Source organism: Hoplias malabaricus, chromosome 12, assembly GCF_029633855.1.
Source record: "Hoplias malabaricus isolate fHopMal1 chromosome 12, fHopMal1.hap1, whole genome shotgun sequence".
In the NCBI taxonomy this organism is placed as follows: Eukaryota; Metazoa; Chordata; class Actinopteri; order Characiformes; family Erythrinidae; genus Hoplias; species Hoplias malabaricus.
In genome coordinates, this window is record NC_089811.1 from 25749560 (window position 1) to 25770749 (window position 21190).

Sequence of the window (21190 nt, forward strand, 5' to 3'; positions counted from 1 at the left end):
ACCAAGTCTGTATAGTTTTTATATATTTTAATACAGTATCTTCATATATTTGGACATTTCTTTTTTAAAACAGAGGATGTGTTGTCTTACACTTTTGAAATCATGTGTTCTGCCTCTAAGAGACCACATGAATGTGGGTGTCATTTTTAAGCTCACTAGCCTATTCTAAAAATCTTAGGAATGCAAAGAAAATCCTCAAGTCCAATAACAAGCATATCACTTTGATCTGAAGGATTTTTTTTAATTACAGCAGATTTTTGGACCTGTTAATATTTCTGCCCATTGCCTTTTTCATAAACAATATCAGTTAGTGATATTTAAGAAATCTCAGTGATCTTGCAACAGCACAAGCAGCATCTGATCCTGTAACTCCAACCAGATATTATAGCTAAAACTCTGTATATGAGAGAAAAGAGGAAAAGTTACCTTTCATTCGTTCCCTAGTGCTCCACATAACAGATGGTTTTAAAAAGAACAGCAAGGGAAAAGTTTTGTCTTTGTGTGTCCATAGCATTGGTGTCATAAACCTTCTGAAATCCCAGGGAATATTATTTCACTCCAACAGCACGTTTTGCTGAAGATTCATTTCATCCAGAGGTTGCTGATTGCTTCTGCCACTAAGATTCCATATTCTCTCAGAGACAAGATGGAGAGAAAAATAGCCCCAGGGTAAGAAATATAAGACGAACCAAGAACAAGGGCTTGCTGGAAAAAAGCAAAGGGAGTGTGATGATGATGAACTCTTACACAAATATTACAAGGCAGGGTGCGCAGAGTTGACTTGTGTCAGGAAGAAGTGCTGAAGAGTTCTTTCAAAAAATAAAAATGTGCAACAAAGGCTTCTATACTTAGATAAGGAAGTGACACCAGACAGGCCATATGCAGCTGTCCTCTCTCTGCAGGGCAGGCGACAGTTTGGACTGGTCAGCTGCCTGCCCATGGGGCCAGACACCCACAAACATGATGATCAAATTAAGTATCTGCAGAGGTCCAAGGAAAGAGTATGATTAATGTAATTAAATATGCAATGCAAATAAATAAAGACAGCGAAAAATAAGTCAAATCCAAACTTAGCAGAAAGGAATTCTTTGTTTAAAAAATGTAAATGATATACAGTATATGCCCAAAGGTTTGTAGACATCTCTTAAAATGTGTGAATTCATTTACAGTTATAAAATTCTAATATATAATGGCTAGAAAATGGTGACCCTTCAATTGGGGGGTCCTTACATTTTGAAACATTCACATGAATTTCATTGTGAAAACACACTATTATTATTTAGTTTTACAATTATGTCTGTTTTGTTTAAAAATTTATGAAAAATTTCTAGACATTTAATTACCATGGCCAAATGTCATACCACCAAATTATATGTTGGTAGTGACAATTTGCTAGCGCTGATCACCAGCTAGTAAAAGATGCACATTAAATACATGTGAACATTATTTATTTATTTGGTAAAATGCCACAGATGGCATACAGAGTAATGACACTAAATGAGCCTACTCTATGATCAGAAGTAATGAGAAATACATGATTCAATATCTCACATTTCTGAACATCAACATGTTACTTTTCTCTGAAGAGGGTATATAAGAGCTTTTCTCTTATAGCTGACACACGCTCCCCTGTCAGTCTTTGTTTCCGTGCTTATGGCATAGAACTGCAATTAATTCCCTAAAGTAATCATAGGCTGCTAGAGTAATTATGCTAATGTTGGTAATAATAATATATTATTTAAATTGCCACTTTAGAATAAGACTACACTTACAGAGGTTTATAAACAGTCTGTTTATGAATGGTTATTAAGTGGTAAACACATTTTAAAAATCATTAATAATCATAACACATTAATAGAAATTGCAACAGTGACCTGCTGTTTCCTAAATAGTGTACTTTCATCCATCTACACTGTTAAATCTCAGATCTCTGAATACTTAGCTTCCTTTCTCTTCTCCTTTAGTTGACATTGAGCCTATCAGCTTTGGCACATATTTGTCAATACGTTTAACTTTTCACCAAGTGGTGCACCTTAACATATGAAATTGCTACGTTCACATTCTTAAGTCTCAGCTTTTTCTTTCCTTCAAAAATTTTAGTAACTTCTCTGACACTAACTATTAGACAAAAAAGAGGCCACTGTTTCCCTTTTTATCTGTTACCAATTATTATTAATTACATTTAAGGTGTTTTCAGCCTAATTAATAACCATGTATTAAACAGATTTTTAAACCATTTATAATACCTTTATTAGTGTAGTCTTATATTAATTTGGCAATATATTTAAAAATATGAAAATTTGTTTAGATATGAACAAAAAATTTTAACAACAAAAAAAGTTGGCTCATTTCTTATTTAAAATTTTTGGTTCACCATATTATATCTGGCGGCACGGTGGCGCAGCAGGTAGTGTCGCAGTCACACAGCTCCAGGGGCCTGGAGGTTGTGGGTTCGTTTCCCGCTCCGGGTGACTGTCTGTGAGGAGTTGGTGTGTTCTCCCCGTGTCCGTGTGGGTTTCCTCCGGGTGCTCCGGTTTCCTCCCACAGTCCAAAAACACACGTTGCAGGTGGATTGGCGACTCGAAAGTGTCCATAGGTGTGCGTGAATGTGTGTGTGTCTGTGTTGCCCTGTGAAGGACTGGCGTCCCCTCCAGGGTGTATTCCCGCCTTGCGCCCAATGATTCCAGGTAGGCTCTGGACCCCCCGCGACCCTAAATTGGATAAGCGGTTACAGATAATGGATGGATGGATGGATATTATATCTGCTGCACAATGTAAGGGGGGAAGGAAAATTCAAACAAGAAGCTAAACAATTTTAGCCTCATTTCAGTTATTCTGTCACAGACCTGTTTGAAAAGCATTGTTTAAACAAGGCCCTACACTTTAAGCTCAACCGTCTCTTTCTAATCAAGACATGTTTAACACTTCACATAGGCTACCAAAAACCAAACCAAATGTTAAGCTCATAATCAACAACTGAATCAAAGCTAGAAATATGAATTGTTCCACCCCTACCCCAGGCTTGACCCCTGGAACAGAAGCCTGCAGCGCACAGCTCGAGCCAAACAATGGCTCGTTGTCTTTGAGGAAACCATCAGAACATCTCAAATGATCAATGAGTAGCTCCACAACCCCAAATTCAGTCCATTCAAAGAAAGCTTTGTGACTGCATACCACAAGAAAAAAGAAAAGAGAAGGGGAAACAGAAATGCGTACCCAATGGGCCAATAAACATGATGTGGAGTGACACTTTATAGACCGTTACTGTAGAGAAAATGACTGGGAAGAGAGAAGAAAAAAAGTTAAGTGACATTAGAGATGCTTCACCTCAAATATTGTCCAGCTGTATGACTCTCAGTGACACTGAGTGGCTGATGCCAGACTCTGTCAAACAGAATTGACTTAAAGCAATAGTTAAACTTTCATTTATGAACAGTTTTACTAGAAAATATTAAATGTAATACAGCTGGAGAGATTATCAGCGTTATGATTTATGGCAAAACTTTTACTGGTTAATTTATGTTATTTTTTAAATGCTGGATATTTCAGAAACACAGGACATTTCAGATATGAAATCTAAACACTATATATCAGGAAAAGTGTAACAACTTTTTTTTTTTTTTTTGGCAGAATTGAGAACAATAATCTTTCCTTCTTTTCACGGAGTTCAGCCTGTAGGGAATACTGAAAGATACGTCATCTACCTGGCACTTGTTACAAAAGTGATGCTAAAATATTTGTTGAAACAGAAAATTTTTCCTCAATTTACTCTTCCAGATTTGTAGCATTTGTAGCATTGCACAAATCATAGCTAGTTGTTTAACATTGTTGAGGAAAAATATGTGGGGGAAGAAATGCAAAAATAAATGTGTTTGTGATGTTAAGACTAACATTACTAATCACAGCATCACAAGATACATTAACATAGCTAATTTTAGGCATCTCAACATTTCATCTTAAATGAAGGTTATTAATAAGGAAATTGTCCCCCTTTTGTACTTACTGAAGTTGCATACAGATGCTGGATGAGTTGTTTTATATCATAAAATGCACTCATTCCAAAGAGCACTATGTTCTCCAGAGAATGCAGTTTCAGAGCAAAACAGCCTCAACCGGTGAGGCTTTGTTTCTCTCTAGCCCACACTAAGTGACTGAATTTATGTATTTATGAATTTGTAAATTTCTTTACAGAACAGTTCTGAGTGATGTGTTTTGCCTTGTATTTAATGACAACTAAAATATAATACACTATTTAGATAGTCACCACATCATGACATACAGAAATTTTCTTTTCCAAAATAAGGACCTTTTATAATGTAACAGCATGCTCTGTTTCACTGTGGCATATGAAAATCTGATTATTTCAAGTGCCATGCCATGGTTTTAAATAGTGTTTCTCATGCTGACCTATGACATCGCAGGGCAGGTCATCATAATAAACTGATTTGGATGATCAGGCTTTCCTCTGTCCTTTTCAAAGTTAAGAGTCTCCTTCAAAGGGGACTTACATAGAGTCCAGGGTTTTAGGATCAGAGGCATTTGACCTTGGTCAGGATCTTAGGCTCTTTCAGCAATGTTCTGAAGAAAGCATCATGTTTAAGTTCAAAAGACATTTCAGTTTGAAAGGTCACATTGTAATAGGGATGACACACCATGACTGGCAATGAACATTTTAAGGAGTGTATTGTAGTGTCAATGTCTCACCAAAGAATCCAAGAAATAAAGACAAAATATGGAAAACTTTGAAAAACTATAAATCAATAATAGGAATATGTTTTTGCTGATGACTCATATTTTTCTGCCCGGAAACAGTGTGGGTTGATGTCATGTGAGTCAAAACGAAACTGAAAGTAAACTTGTCCCTTTGCAGAATCCTCATTTATGATTAGAGTGTAATATGATTAGAATCCTTCATGATAAGAACATAACACATAGATTTTGAAGGAGCGCCAAAAAGGTGATTTTTCACACTGGATTACTCCCAGAGGCTTCACAGCACCGCGATGAGAGCGCATTCAGGCCTTCAAGAATTATAAAGCTAATTATATAAGTTGTGCCTTTTACCCTGCAAACTGCTGGTATGATAAGTTCAGTAAGATACTGTGGGCCTAAACCATTTAGAGATTTATAAGCTAAGAGGAGTATTTTATAGTCAATGCAAAATTTCATGGGTAGCCAGTGTAGGGACGAGACAACTGGCAATATTGTGTAAGTGGAAGAAGGCGGTTTTGACTGTATTGGATATATGGGTTTCAAATGTGAGAGTCGAATCAAAAGCTACCTCTAAGTTTTTAATGATGGCACTGTGTTTTACTGTTAAATTATCAAGATTAATAGCAGCATTTCTGAGTGAATGTATCTGAGTATCTGTACCTAGCAACAAGAATTCAGTTTTTATCAGAATTTAACATGAGGAAATTTTTCATCATCCAGTTTTTAATTTCAGTTAGACATTTTGTTATTTTATGAAGACAAGCAACATCAGGTTTGACTGATATATACAGTTGTGTGTCATCACCATAACAGCGGAATTGAATACCATGCTTACGGATTCGTCTACCCAGTGGCAGCATATAAAGTGTGAATAATAGAGGGCCAAGCACTGACCCTTGTGGAACATCGTTTTTAACTAAAGTATGATGTGAGGATTTATTATACAGATTTGTGTCACTCACTTGTGTTAACCAAGTGAGGGGCTTGGGCTTTTAAACCCACCTGAGCTGTGAAGCAATGGGACAGTTCTGTAGGTTTGGAGCAACATTCACTGACCAAGTAACATCCTTCTCAGATGGAATATTGGACGAGCAGGTGTCTAAAAACATTTGGGCATATACTGTATGTTCTTAAGAGATTTAATCTGACAGGTTTGTGTAACTCATATGAGTTACTTTCAAAACAAGCTGATAATCAATAACCTCTCCATTTCATAGCTCATGGTAATCATAGCTGTAGAATTATCCAGAGCTTGACACTGATATTATATATCTCTTTTATAATAGATTTGTCAAAAAAGTTTCACATGACTTTGTTTACCACATTAGCTCCTGCTCCATCACAACTTAAATCTTACCCAAGATCCAGAATATAGCCTCCCCATGGGACATTATCTCAGAGAGAGTATCCATGATATGTTTAAAAATTAACAACCCGCTGAGATCCAGTCTGCTTGTTTAAATGCAGTCATCTCCCTGAGGTTACATTCTAAAGGCATTTTTGATTCTAATAGCCTGAGGTGTCTTGAAGATGTTTCTACTGGTATTTGCGTCAAGGACTAAATGTGCCGGACATAGAAAAGCAACACAGAAAGCTAAAAGACTTTGGATGCAACCTGAGTCTCCATTTCTGTCATCAAGAATTTTTTTTTGTTATGTCAACATTAATATAGTGCACCAAGACATAAAATAAATGTAATTTACTTACAAAATAAAATTTAAATGTATCTCCAAAATCTATAACGTTACAACAGAAAATTGTACATTTTAATGAAAGTTATGGTAAAGTGATTAATTTAACTTTTCTGTTGATCCATGCAGCCGTCATAAAATACTGATACATTGTAAAAATCAGCTAATTTGCTCTGATATAAAAAAGGAAAACTAAGAAAGAGTGGATGCACATGGTTTTCTTCTATATTATACTGTATGTTATGTGGGCATGTAAGATATAAATCATGTAACTCAAACCATGCGATTACAGTAAGTGCATACACTGAGTAAACAAACTGTTCCTACACCCCCCACTCACACACACATGCCAAGGGTTACAGTTGGTCTGCTTTACCATACACAGGCAGGAACTTCATTTCAATTACCGCATGATCCTCAAAATCTAAAGGAGGGGCTCTTTATGGCAAAATGCACATTTTGTAATTAGGCAGGCTTTGTCCCCCTGAGTATGAAACTATCAGTATCACAGAATAATCAAACAGTAAATATTCATGATCTGATCCTATGCTAAGCAACATCTGCTTCCCCCATCTGCTTTAGAGACTTTATCCAATGCTTTATTTAACAATTCCATACAATGCTTTGCATTTACTTCTGTGCATATCTTTTTGCATACTGACAAACAGATGACAGGTTAAAAGTAAAAAAAAAAATTAAATTTTATATAGCTGTTTAGTTGCTGCAAATGTTGCAGTATATCACTAAGCAGGCCAACAAAGTGCCCCTACATAGTACAGCAAAGCCACAATTTCCCTCAATGAAGGATCAAACATTATATTTACTGGAATTCTTTGAAGCTGCTTTGTGGCAACATCAGTTGTACAAAGTGGCATACAAATACATTTGATTTGATGATTGGATTTGATGATCCAGCAGTAATTATTTTGATGTATGTAGTCCCCATTTTGCAGAGAATAATAATCTGACTATATTACTTTTCTTTCCCATATCATTTTATTCCACATTCCACATCCACATCATATCTCTAGAAACCACATTTACTGAAAATTGGGACAATTTGCTTTATTTAACTGACAAAGGAACAAATAAAAGATTTCTAATGTTTCCACTGAAAAACATGATTATGTTTTGTAAATATAACACATTGAGGATTTGACACCTGCAACACACGGCAAAAAGTTGGGATTGGGACATTTTTATCACTGTGTTACACTGTAAAAAATATCCGTAAAATTTACGGGGAAAAAACGGCAGCTGTGGTTGCCAAAATTTCACCATAAAATATACGGACAGTAATCCCTCACTACTTTGCGGTTCATCTTTCGTGGATTCGCTACTTCGCTGGTTTTTTCAAGGGGGCTTATGGCCGCTATATCGCGGATATTGAGGGAAGATCTAGGAAAAACGTAAGTATTTTTTACGTACAGTACATGTATTGTTCATGTCCACATCCGAGTGAAATTTACTGACGCTAAATCATAGCATAGGTACATCAGGAAACTGGTAGGATATCACATGTAGTTCCAGCTGAAAAACATTATAGAATGTTGTTTAATGCAAAGGGTGGGTTGTTAACAGTACAGGGAGGGTTTTAAATGTCCAAATACTCGTTAAATACATTAAAAAAATATCTTTCCTCTACTTCACGGAAATTCGTTTTTCGCGGGTGGTCTTGGAACGCATCCCCCGCGAAAAATGAGGGTACATCACTGTACATCAACCCTGTTTTATCATTTGGGAACTGGGGAAACCAATTGTTAAATTTTTGCACGTGGAATTTTTGTGCATTCATGCTTGATACAAGACTCATGCTGTTCAACTGTCTGTGGTTAGCATCAATGCTCTTTTGTCTACAAAGCCAGGTTGTTGTAGCATGGCAAAAAAAGGGCTGGTCTTGTCTTGTTGAAATAATTATCGACTTTCCAGAATAAGACTTTATCTTGACAGCAGATTATGTCTCTCTGAAAAACCCAATGTTTGCCTCCACATTTAAATGTATATGTATAAATGTTACCCATGCCAGGTCACTTATGCACCACATTATACTATGGTTTTGCACTTATTGCTGATAAAATATGGATGGTCCCTTTTGTCATTAGCATGGAAAAAAATGACTTCCCTTTTCTGTATGAAAACAAGCTGAAAGTGGACTACTCAGACCACCGAGCTTGGACCCAGAGAACTGATTAACATTTCCATATGGAACTGATGTGTGGCTTGATGTATGTGAAAGTTTCAGGTTGCATTTCTGAATGTAGGTATTGTTCAAGCTATGGGACAAATTTTTTTAAGTCCCAGCCCATTTAGCTACATTTATCACAGTAGCATGAAAGTTTCTCATGCCATGCTGTCTGAGGGCTCAAAGATCATGCACTTCAACAGTGTTGCCCTACAGACAAAGATTTCTCTGGATCACCTCAATCTTTTTCTAATTTTGTACAGTAGATTGTACTGAACAGTTCAAATGTTGAACTCTCACAAAGTCTCACAAAAACATTTTTATTGGGGAATGTTTTACGATTTAAATGTGTGTTGTGTACGTGTGTTGCATTCATCAAAAACATTTGTTCATTCATTATCTGAAACCGCTTATTCAATTCAGGACGGAATCACTGGGCGCAAGGCAGGAACACACCCTGGAGGTGTGTTAAGTCTGTCCTTCACAGGGCAACACACACTCCCACATTCAGACACTTTTTTGAGTCACCAATCCACCTACCAACATGTGTTTTTGGACTGTGGGAGGAAACTGGGGGAACCCGGAGGAAACACACCAAACTCTTCACTGACAGTCACCCAACTGAGCGGGACTCAAACCCACAACCTTAAGGTCCCTGTAGCTGTTTGACTGCAACACTACCTGCTGCGCCACCATGCTGCCTCATCAAAGACTAACACATCACAGATTCTGGTTTTTAATGCATTTTACAAAATGTCCCATTTTGTGAAAATGGTGATAGAAAAGTCAGATCTTACTCGAGTCACTGTGACTCCCTAAACACTAGCCACTTGTTTAAAAACTTTATTCTGGCCATCTATACCCCAGAATAAACTTTATTATTAAGTAAATTTTTGCCATGTATGAAAAAACACCTGCCCCTGAATAACTCTAATAAGGCTATATGTGTGTGATGCCGGAGTCTGGGAAATAGCAATTTTCACATGTGTAAATTGCTTCCAATAGGCTGACCAGGTGGTATTTATCACTAGTAGAGTTTATAAGATGTGAAATATACCTTTTATGTCTTCCCCTGGAGAAAATGGCAAACATGCATTTGAATAATCTCTAATCTAAAAATAAAAATCAAATATTAAAATCAGGTTTGTCACCTGAATGCAGCATCAGTATTCAAATTACTGGATTGCACTAAAATCAGACAACCGAGACATGATATGACTATCACTCATTCATCTCCTGTAACAGCTTCTTCCTGACCAGGGTCACAATGGATCCAAGGCAGGAACACACTCTGGAAATTCACATAGAGGTGCACAGTTTCTACAGCCAATCCACCAACATGTGCTTTTGGACAGTTGAAGTAAACTGGAGCACAAAGAGGAAACCCGTGCATATTTGGGAAGAGCACATAAAGTTCCTCAATTACAATTATCTGAGGTGAGTATTGAGCCTGAGGCTATAAGCAGTGCCACTACATGTCCAACCCATATTTAACTTTTAGCATCCAACTAAGTCTGATCACTTTATCTGAGATGATAAGTTTCTCTCATGCTGCCCTTCATAACATATTCTCGAGAAATCCTGGTCATGAAACAAGTGGTGTGAACAGTCTCATTTCCACTTATTTCACAGAATCCATTTGTCTGTGGGAAAATAGCTGCCAGCATGCAAAGTGGGAGGCAAGGATTAGACATGTAGTTTTGGGATTTAGACTCTGATCCCAGTGAGTTTACTTTGGCTATACACGTACAAATACAAGTAAAATGATTGATAGTGTTCAGTTTCTGGTGACGTTTGAAGAAATTCACCCAGGGAAGTTATGAATAGAATTCCCAGCATGGGCTACATACATTAAGTTCAACAGACCACCTCCATCTGAGAGAAAAGTCTTGAAGATACCATCTAAAACAGAATTGCTGCAATGAAAGATTTTCTCCCATTTTCTGACCATTACAGGTTTGTCCGTCCGATTCCCATTTTCTCAAAGCCAGCTTCTTCCTTCATATTCACAATAGGCTTAATCCATAAACTGATGGGGGAAATACATTCATTAGAAGGTTGAGATGTTGTAGTTTTCTAGTTGTCTTTATAAAACATTGTGTTTGAACAAAGTCTCAAGAGGGCTTAATATTCTCTTGAGTTAAGGCACGAAAGAGAGAAGAAAACTTTGAAAAAAGGGGGCTGCCTGTAATGAAAAACTCCCTTTAAATATGACCAAGGAGAGTGGCACAAGAATGTGAAGAATGCCTACATCTAAAGAAGAAAATGAAAATATTCCTCCAGCTTCTGGTGATGATGGTATCATGTTAATATGAAATGTGCAGTGTGTACATAAAACAAGATAAACTTAACAAATAAGAATTCAACTATTTATTTTAAAGTTAGCAGCTGTTTTCATGTCCAATGTCTAAAATGGAACAGAAATTATTCTGTTTGGCCTAACGTGTATACATTCATTTCTTTTCTTTTTTGATCTAACAAATTGTTTAAAATGCTTGCATTTTCCATTCATTAATTCCTTCATTCTTAATTTCTTCATTCATAATTGTAAAATAAAATTTCAAACATTAACCGTCTCTGTCATGGATGTTGTCAAAAAATGCCAAACTAATGCCCAAGAAATGGAACGACTAAAACAATGCACATTTCTCACATTTTCTTTTTCACTGCTTTTTGAGATATTTCTGTAAAACTGAATCCACCTCAGAATGGTCCATTTTTATCTCATAAAGAGATAAACTACAGCAGTATCTTACTGTGTGAAGAAAAAATTGCCAGAAAATAACATAATAGGAAATAGCAATTTCAAGCAGATGTGTATTGGACTTGGCTGGCTCCTGCTTGTGTTAAATATAGTAATTTCATCGAAAAACAAAGCAGCACTGGATAGGCTGCTGGCCAATCTGGCCATTTTGGGGTCTCTAATGACCCGAAAGGTCATGGTGGTAGGAAGTAAATGGAGATCAGAGGGATCATGGGGCCAGCGGGCAGGACAAGATCCATAAATCTACTTCACTCAGAGGAAACCATCTTTTATTTTCCCATTCCAATTAAAACACAATTACAATCTGCACATTGTGTGCCATCCCAAAGAAAAAGGTTAGAATTCATAAAAGACAGGAAGAGGAGGCTGTTCAACAGGGCACACTTTTTAGGTTTGTGGTCTTTAAGCCTAAATAATCCATCTTTCTTGTTCATTAATAAAGAAATTGCATGGTGGCAGTTATTCTGTTCTTATATTAATTGCCTGAAAGAATCTTTGTACACTGACAAAGCAGATCAAAATATATACTTTGGTATTTTAACACTCCGAAACAAAGAGATGGAGATAAATCTACAAAAAATATCAATCAAATGTAATGTATTTATTATTATTATTATTATTATTATAATATATATTTTTTAATGTAAATGAGGCCTCAGTATATGGCGAGTGTCTCAAACACAGACAGAGTCATTTATACTTGCACAAGTATTGTCAGAAAGATTTAAGGCTTCACATAAACAAAACTGAAAGCTTAAAGAACACACTATATTCACTGTGCAATATCCATTTGTGAGTGGTGATGATGATGTTTATTTTTTTTTTGTTTTTGTTTTTTTAAAGCCTTGATCACACCCTAGTGGCAGCATAGAGGAAAGTACACAGCTAGAGATTGTCTTGGATCCACTAAAACCAGCACACTTTGATTTGGATTGTTCATGGGGTCCAAGAATATGATTGAGGCCGTGATGTTAATTTATTCATTAATTAACCTCTTCTTCTAAGCTCTAGGCAATAGCAATTGAATTCAACACACACACACACACACACACACACACACACACATATATATATATATACTTGCAAGGTAACAATATCTCAAAAACTCCCTCCTTTATCTATTTAAGTGTTTACACAACTACATATCTTTAGAGGTCATCAAGCTGTGACAAACCTACCCTGGACTTTTTACTTCCAAAACAACTCACTCTGCATGATAGATTTTATACTGATTGTTGATTTTATGTAATTCACAATTGTTACCGTCATGTGTAACATTTTAGTGCTCAGTGCAAATTGAGGACAAACACTGGACACTAAATTGGCCATGATTAGCCAAGTTACAGGAAAGAGTACAATCTATCAGTATAGGGACACTTTACTCATGGACGACTATCAAACAGCCAGAAAGTTTGGTTTGATTTATATGTGTAAAACCACACGCTGGATGACATTTTGTGCTTTCATCACTTTTATATCCTCAAAATAAGGGTGAACATAGAGTTATGTACTTGATTTCTCTCATTATAAAGCACATAATTTACCATGTGCATTTAAATTGTTTCATCTCCCAGATGAAAGTGATGGTAGCTTAAAATTTTTAGAACCATATCAGGTGTTGACTGAACTTAGACGTTTGTGTTATGTGGTTAAATGATATGATACTAATTCCTCATTTGGATATATATTTGTGTTTTTATTCCTATTATTATTATTTTACTTTTGTACATTAATTCATTGTCTTTAACTGCTTGGCAGGAAGTCACACATTTTTTTCTGTCACACACATCCAAATAAGAATTTTAACAACATCTCATTAATTAATACATTTTGCAGAAAAATTATTAAAATGGAAAAGAGAACACAATAAGGTAGATCAACAATTACATTTATGAAAATAAAAACATATTAGACGTCATTTAAGTAAAAACGTTGTTATATATATATAATATAATATAACAGTAGGAAATTCATAGGAATATATGCAGGTGTTTTATTTAAAACAGGCTTTAAAAAACCTTAAATTTAATTAATCCCACACTCCTTCAGATGATTTGCATAATTCTTCAACCTGACTCCATCAATTCATGGACATATATGTTCTTTATTAATAGAAAATATAAAAAGTACTATTTTGTTTTTGCTAAAGTATACAGCAACATGGTTATATTTATATAAATGATTTATTTTTCACTCATACAGACATTTTCTAATATAGGTTTATCACGGGTGATGGTGGGTCCAGAGCCTACCAGGAAAACACCCTGGCAGAGGCAGCAGTCCAACACATTCACTCACATACACTCATATTTATGGAAACTTTAAAATAATCAATCCCCCTATAAACATGTGATTTTGGATTGTTTGAGCAAACTGAAACACCTACAGGAAACATACACAGACTTGGCGAGAACACATCAAACTCCTCAAAGTTTGCACATATAAACGGTATAAAATAAAAGGAGTGCAGTAGTGACAATATCTTAACACTTTTTTACAACAGTTTATAATTCCAATAGAATTATGAATTGATAGATTGTTATTGAAACAGTTACATTTTCAAATAAAAGCATTAACAACAAAGTACTTAAGATAAGTAAGCTAAGAAGTACAGAAAAAAAAAATAATTATATGATGCTGTGTGGCATGGTGGTGCAGCAGGGAGTGTCACTGGCACACAGCGCCAGGTTCCTGGGGTTATGGGTTTGAGCCCCACTCCGTGACGCTCTGTGAGGAGTTTGGTGTGTTCTCCCCGTGTCTGCATAGGTTCCTCCCATTGTCCAAAAACAAACATTGGCAGGTGGATTGGCGACTCAAAAAGTGTCCATAAGTGTGAATGTGTGAGTGTGTCTCGCCCTGTGAAGAATTAGCACCCCACAAAAGTGTATTCCTGCCTTGCGTCCAGTGATTCTGGGTTGGCTCCAAATTCACCATGACCCTGAACTGGATAAGCTATCATTCATTCATAAGTTAAACACAATGAATGAATAAAAGGACAATATGATGGTGAACATGGGGATTGCCAAAATTTCAGTCAAGCAACAAAATCCAATGCCATATACAAATAAATATTGCTGTTCAATATGATTTTTTTTCCCCATTTCAGTCCAAATATTTAGCCCCTTATACAAACACATCTAGAATGAACCTGAACCACAAATTTTATGATTCTAGCTGTATGTCAAGTGCAACTGGAACATTCATGGTGAAGCCAACAAAAAAATGACATCGTGGCACCCTGTTCTCCACAGAGCTGACTTTTGAACATTGGGAAAACGTCAACTTTCAAGTCTTCAATTGATGTGTCTGCCATAACAGCATTTTTCCAGTCACTCTTTGGAGGATATTTCTGACTCTTGCATTCTTCCATATATTCTCATTTTGCATCTGAGTTGTCATGCTCTGCTCTTTTTCCACACACGTGTCAATCATTTTTTGGGTGATCAATCGTCTGTAACATGAATTCTTCCCCAAGTAAAAATGAACAACTGCTTGTTAGCCATTGCATTCAGGCTTCATTTCATTGGAAAAGGAATTTCTCATCTGTGACACATAACTTCCCAACTTATAACGAAAATCCGCACCTGGCAAATCAGTGTTATCCTCTGGCCACAGCATTACAACTGAAATAAAATGCAATGTTTCACACACTGATAGCAACACTGCAGGAGAAATGCTAGCACAGCATTTACAAGTTTACTTGCTTTACAAGTTTCTGACCACTTATAAAATGTGTCCAAAGTGCTGCCCATTGTGTTGGATTGTCAATGCAACCCTCTTCTCCCACTCTTCACACACTGATAGCAACACCGCAGGAGAAATGCTAGCACAGGCTTCCAGTAGCCGTAGTTTCAGGTGCTGCACATATCTTGATGGTATGGTGTTGTGTATGGGGTACAAAGATAGTGGGGCCATTTTTCATCAATGGAAACCTCAAGGCCACTGGATATGCGAAATTGCTACATGATTATGTGTTTTCCTCTTTATGCACTGAAGCTGGCACGTTCCCTGAGTTTTTCCAACAAGATGGTGCATCACCACATTATGGGTGTCAGGTCCAAGCATTCCTAGATGAACAGTTTCCTGGAAAGATTGGTCATCATGGGCCAGTTGAATGGCCCCCAAGGTCTCCCGATCTGACCTCCTTAGACTTTTATCTTTGGGGTCATCTGAATTGTCTATGCTGTGAAGATATGAGATATGCAGCACCTGAAACTAGATACTGGAAGCCTGTGCTAGCATTTCTCCTGCAGTGTTGCTATCAGTGTGTGAAGAGTGGGAGAAGAGGGTTGCATTGACAATCCAACACAATGGGCAGCACTTTGGACACATTTTATAAGTGGTCAGAAACTTGTAAATAACTCATGAAAGAATAAAGTTACGTTAAAACCAAGCACATCATTGTTATTATTGTGAAATTCCCAATAGGTTTGATGTGTCACATGACCTTCTTCCCACAGAAAAAACTAAAGTGGGACCACCCATGTTGAAAAGTTTCCCCCCTCCCATATACTAATGTGCTACAAACTGGAAGTTAATTTCACCAACCATTCCCATTTTATTAAGGTGTATCCATATAAATGGCCCACCCTGTAGTTTGTGAGCAGAAGGGGGTCAAGATTGGGTTTTTTAATAATTGGTTTGATTACCGCTAGTTTCAGAGGTTTTGGTACATATCCAATGTTGAGGGATGAGTTTATTATTGTGAGCAATGGTCTAATGACTTTAGATAAGATTTGTTTAAATAATTGTGTTGGTATAGGATCCAGTAAGCATGAAGATGATTTAGAGGAGCTAATTAAACTAAGCAAGTCATTTTCAGATAGAATTGAAGTAGTCTATGTGCAACTCAGAGCTGGCGGGGGTTGTAGTATGTTGGTCAGATGGTCTCTGTAGACTACAACTGATTTTAGGCCCATATATCATACATCTCTCAGTAGCGATTTGTAACTTTAAAAATGTTCTAAAAACGCAGTGATGACATATTTTAAGAAACTAAAGGTTGTAGTATGTTGGCTAGACGTATCTCTGTAGACTGCAACTGATTTTAGATCCATATATCATAAGGTTACTTCACAGTAACAATTTGTAACTCTAAAAAATTCAAAATTTAACAAAGAAACATGTTTAAAAACTAAAGACTGTAGTATGTTGGTCAGATGTGTGTCTGTAGACTACAAGTGATTTTAGATCTGTATGCCATATGAATGTCTGAGACTACCAGTTAATTTTAGAAAGAAAAAATCTTTGAAATTGAACAGAGGCGCATTTTCTGAAATACAGTTTGTGGTATTTTGGTAAGGTACATCTCTGTGAACCACATTTTTATTATTTGTAAATAATATGGATGCTTCACAGTTACATTACTATTTTCAGTAAATGTACTCCGCGATATGAAAAGATGTGGTATTTTGGCAAAATATAATACCTGTAGTTTGTTCTCTGATCCTTACGATGGAGTTTTAGGGACACAGCGTTGAAAAAAAAAAAAAAAGATTGAGATTAAAGTCAGAATTCTGAAAAAAAAACTCAATAATTCTGAGAAAAAATCTCTGAATATTTCGCTGCGTATAATGGAGCAGACACACAGTGTAACTGTGGAATACAGTGTGTTGCTTAAGTCGTACTATGGTATAGATTTCAGGAATAAACACTCAGTTCTCTTCCACATCAGGACCACAGTGTGATTAGTGTTTAAACCCTGAATCGGTGCACGAACCCATGGCATGTAGTTTCAAATGATACAATTAATGATCACGAAAATGATGGATCTAGAGGCGAGTGGAACTCCGGCGCCCACGAGGCTCCATCGCATTACGGCTCGGACTCGTACAAAAAACTAAAGCCTTATGCATGAATTATTTATTAAACGCACTCACGCAACATGATGCAGCCTCTAACTAAGATGCATAAGGCTTTAGTTTCTTGTACGAGTATTTTGAAACATTTTCAACCTAATAATGTTATATCCGGCCATTTTATCTCTCAGTTGCTGATAATATTTGTACTAGTTTATTTTCCAGAATTAAAGGCACTATTCATTTAAAATATTTTTGAGGAGATTAGATACTTAGATCTTGTACAGGACAGTAATCCGAGAGGACTGATGGTAGGCCGACAGTGGTGTACTTTTGCAATGGAGCGATATGCCTGGGGTGGTAAGTCATAATTATGAGACAGTTATCAGAAAATATAATATTAATTTTGACATTTAATTATTTTGAATCACAAAGTCAGAAGAGGTTGCCTGTCAAATGGATTAAGAACACATGGAATGTTTCAAATGTGGTTTTGCATGTGATTGTTTTAAGTATGCGAAAAAGACATTGGTTATTTTATACATTTTGTGTTTTATCTCCTGTTGAATTTTCATGTCAGATTTGAATTCCATTATTTTCCTCAAATAGTGTATGTGACACACACACACAAGGTAACAAACGTTTAAAAAATAAACCTCTCAGCACTTCCCAGTTCATTAAAGAACTTAAACAAATGTTAATAGTCTGAGAGGTACAGTAAATTCTAGACACCATCTATGCTTAGTTTGGATTTAATATGTTCGTAAAGGTACAGTTATCAGTCCCCAAAGTATAAAGTATTACAGGAACTACATCACTACTGAGAAAGGCTTTAAACTCTGCTAGTCGACTATCGTTGGCTCTTGACATTAGGCATGGTGAATTCATATGTAGCTGTTCCAATGTGCCAAATTTCATTTAATGTTTTTCTGGGGAGACTATAATACATGTCATTGAATGACTTCCTACAACTGGCACATCTGAAACAGCCGATTTGAGCAATATGTGAGCATTGATATTCAAACTGAGGATATCTACCTGGATTAGTATTACCAAGAAAATACTCATTTGTAAAATGAATATAACAGTTTGGCATGTTAGCTCAGCATTGCCTAAAAGACAACAATAATAATCACACAAATTTGCTCTATCAGCCAAATGTAAAATCTGTCTAATGCTGATAAATGTATTAAAGAAAATACCTCACCCACATCCACAGAGTATAAAAAGATAAAAGCCAAAGACGTATTCTGTTCCAATAGCTCACAACATTCACCTCGATTTCAGTATAATAACAGAACATTTCAATTAATAAACTTTCAAGTTGGTTTATTTCTAGGGCAAACAGATTTAGGTTGCAAATCTATCACAGATGGCCCTTAAAAAAAGAAATGGGTGGGGGGTGGGAATTGTACAGCTGTCATGATAAAAGAAAATAAATGTATAAATACAGATGTCAGCAGTACATGACAAATCAAAGTTAAAACACACAAAGAACAACTGGAATACTTTTTATGTGGCCCCACGTTTCCATGGATGATCAAGAGACACGATGATGGACTTAAAGCTAATACTTGCAGTGTTAAACTTCAGAGATGGCATCTCTTTAAATTGGCCCCAGTTCAAATAATATTTTAGAGTCTTGCATCGTCTATGGTCTGAATTAGTTCATGGACATTTGAAAAACAAAACTGCATACTACCAAGGCACACACACGTAGGGTACCTTTGTAAAAGCCACTTGGCCCCAAATATTTGGAAATTAGGGTCCTCTTTTAGTGCCTGCCTACAGTATTTTATTAGAGCTATCTTAATGGAGAAACAGTCTGACAAAATTTTGGTCAAATTATTAAGCCCTGTTTAAATATCTGTACTCTGCTGCCTCCTCTCATGGGAAAAAAATAATAATACTGTATTTACAGACTGACCACACTACCCAGGAGGCAGGTTTACTATAACAGTAACAAGGCCAGTCACTGCAGCAATATATGGTCAAGTTCCAAAACATGCAGGCTATTTGCTAACGTGCAAGAGTGCAAAAAAAAACAAGTAATTTTGCTCTTCTTCATGACAAATGCAAAGCAATGATTGAAATTTATGTACACACACACACAAAAAAAGCATCTGACAGCAAAATCTGCCAAAAAAAATGGGTTACAATTTCAGACATTGGATAAAATAGCATTGTCATTTGTAGTTGCTTAGTGTTAGCCAATTTACAGGGAATCCTTGGGACCAGACATTGCATCTATAGCACTATGTTTTCACATTTCAGTTCAGTGTGCACACTCAGACTCAAAAGTCTGTGGGTTCTAAACATACTAAAAGAAAAGAGAATGTAAGGCATGGTAGTGTTTGATGCTTCTGTCACCTTCCACTTGTCCCTCACACCATGGACACTGACAGGATCTTAGAGTTTACATATTCACACAAAGCAGCAGGATCATTACAGAATTTAGAGTTCTGGACTTGGTTTAGGATTCAGGGTTATAAAAGTATGACTGAGGTCTCTTCCCTGCTTGTCAAGTTTCAAATTATGGGATGCACTCGTAAAAACGTGTGCCTAAAATGAATTTTTTTTTATGGCTCATACATCGTTTTCTTCTTTTCAGCACAACTACATCTTCACCGATTTACATTTCAGATTGTCATTATGTTCAAAACAAAGGGTTCAAAACATCTCCATTCATATAGTGAGCAACCCACCTAGGATTTTGCAACATTTTTGTATAATGGCACCTTTTATTATTATTTTATAAGTTATTTAATATGGCTCTAAAACTCTCAAAGGTTCTCGCTTCCGTTTAGTGTTAGTAATAATAGCTGATAATTCGTCATTTAGTTATAAAATCATTTAACTTATTTCCTGACAATAAACTATATGTAGGAATGTGACTAGGAACTACTGTGTGTTCCTTCAGTCCCTTAAAAGTTAGACGGAAGGTATTATTTTGGAATCATTTTATGGTTGCTATTTCTCAAAAAAAGCATATTCAGTGTTTGGTGTTCATATTAGAATTGTAGAAATTCAGTGTAGAAAATGTGCACTCATTTTTATAATGATAAATATGCAAAATCCTAAGGTGGCTGTAAGAGGAACATTCTTCATCCAGTAGTTCTTGTACTCCAATGTGGATGTGCGCCACAAACGATGGGCATAATTTAGCATAAATATTTGGGCATAAAAATGATATATTTATAAAGAAACTCAAAACACATTACAATCCCATAAACTTTAAAAACAGCCTTCACTGTGGAACATAAAAGAAATTTAAAAGTTAAAAGCTCCTGCAAAATTCTTTCTGTTTTAAAGTGTACAGAATAAGTGTAGAATTATCTGGTGGCATTTCATTCCAATACAAATAAAAGTCTACATTTTGTCTTATATTTTTTTTTTGGTTGCCATTTTAAAGGACTCTTTATCCTTGTTTATGATCACATTTAAATCACTCGGCCAGCCAAATGATCCTCTACCACTAACTGAGATTTACGTGACCTATTCAACCTACACAATTGTGCCCCATTTAAAACATCTCAAATGCTCTTGTAAAACTCCATTAAACAACAAACAACAAAGTATTGGAAACACAAGAATTCAAAAAAACACATTATTAAATATCAAGTCTTAAACCATTTCTTCAGAGGTGAAGAAAGTCTATGCTTTAAAATCAAAAAAGTAGCCTAGAAGCCAGTCAAGGAAGGTCTGATCCCTAATAATGTATTGGGAAAACAAAAACATCTCAGGTCAAACTGTTTTTTTGTTTTACATTCATAAATGAAATTAAGGGGAAAATGAAAAAGAAATGGATACAATTGCTCCCTGGAAATTTCCAGAAAGATAAAGAGGAGAATAAAGAGGAACAAAGAGGTCTGAAGGAGGCACAACTTAGTTCCCACTGGTGACTGCAGAGCACTGATGAGCATGTCCCCTAAATCTGTATTAGCTGTGAGATGACACGTCTGAGGAACTGCTGCTGTTGCTGTTGGTGGTCTGGGCTCTTTTGATATACAGGTTCAGCAGCTTCATCTGTGGAAAGAACATC

General features: G+C 36.2%; 1 protein-coding gene across 1 annotated transcript in view; it reads right to left on the reverse strand.

The window, feature by feature from the left end:
* Window positions 1-17644: 17644 nt before the first annotated feature.
* The window catches only part of clasp1a (cytoplasmic linker associated protein 1a), a 66704-nt gene continuing 63158 nt past the window's right edge, over window positions 17645-21190 (reverse strand). The window contains exon 44 of the mRNA XM_066686335.1: window positions 17645-21174. Within this exon, the coding sequence (XP_066542432.1) occupies window positions 21088-21174 (87 nt within the window). The 3' untranslated portion in view covers window positions 17645-21087. The remainder of the gene's footprint in view (window positions 21175-21190) is intronic.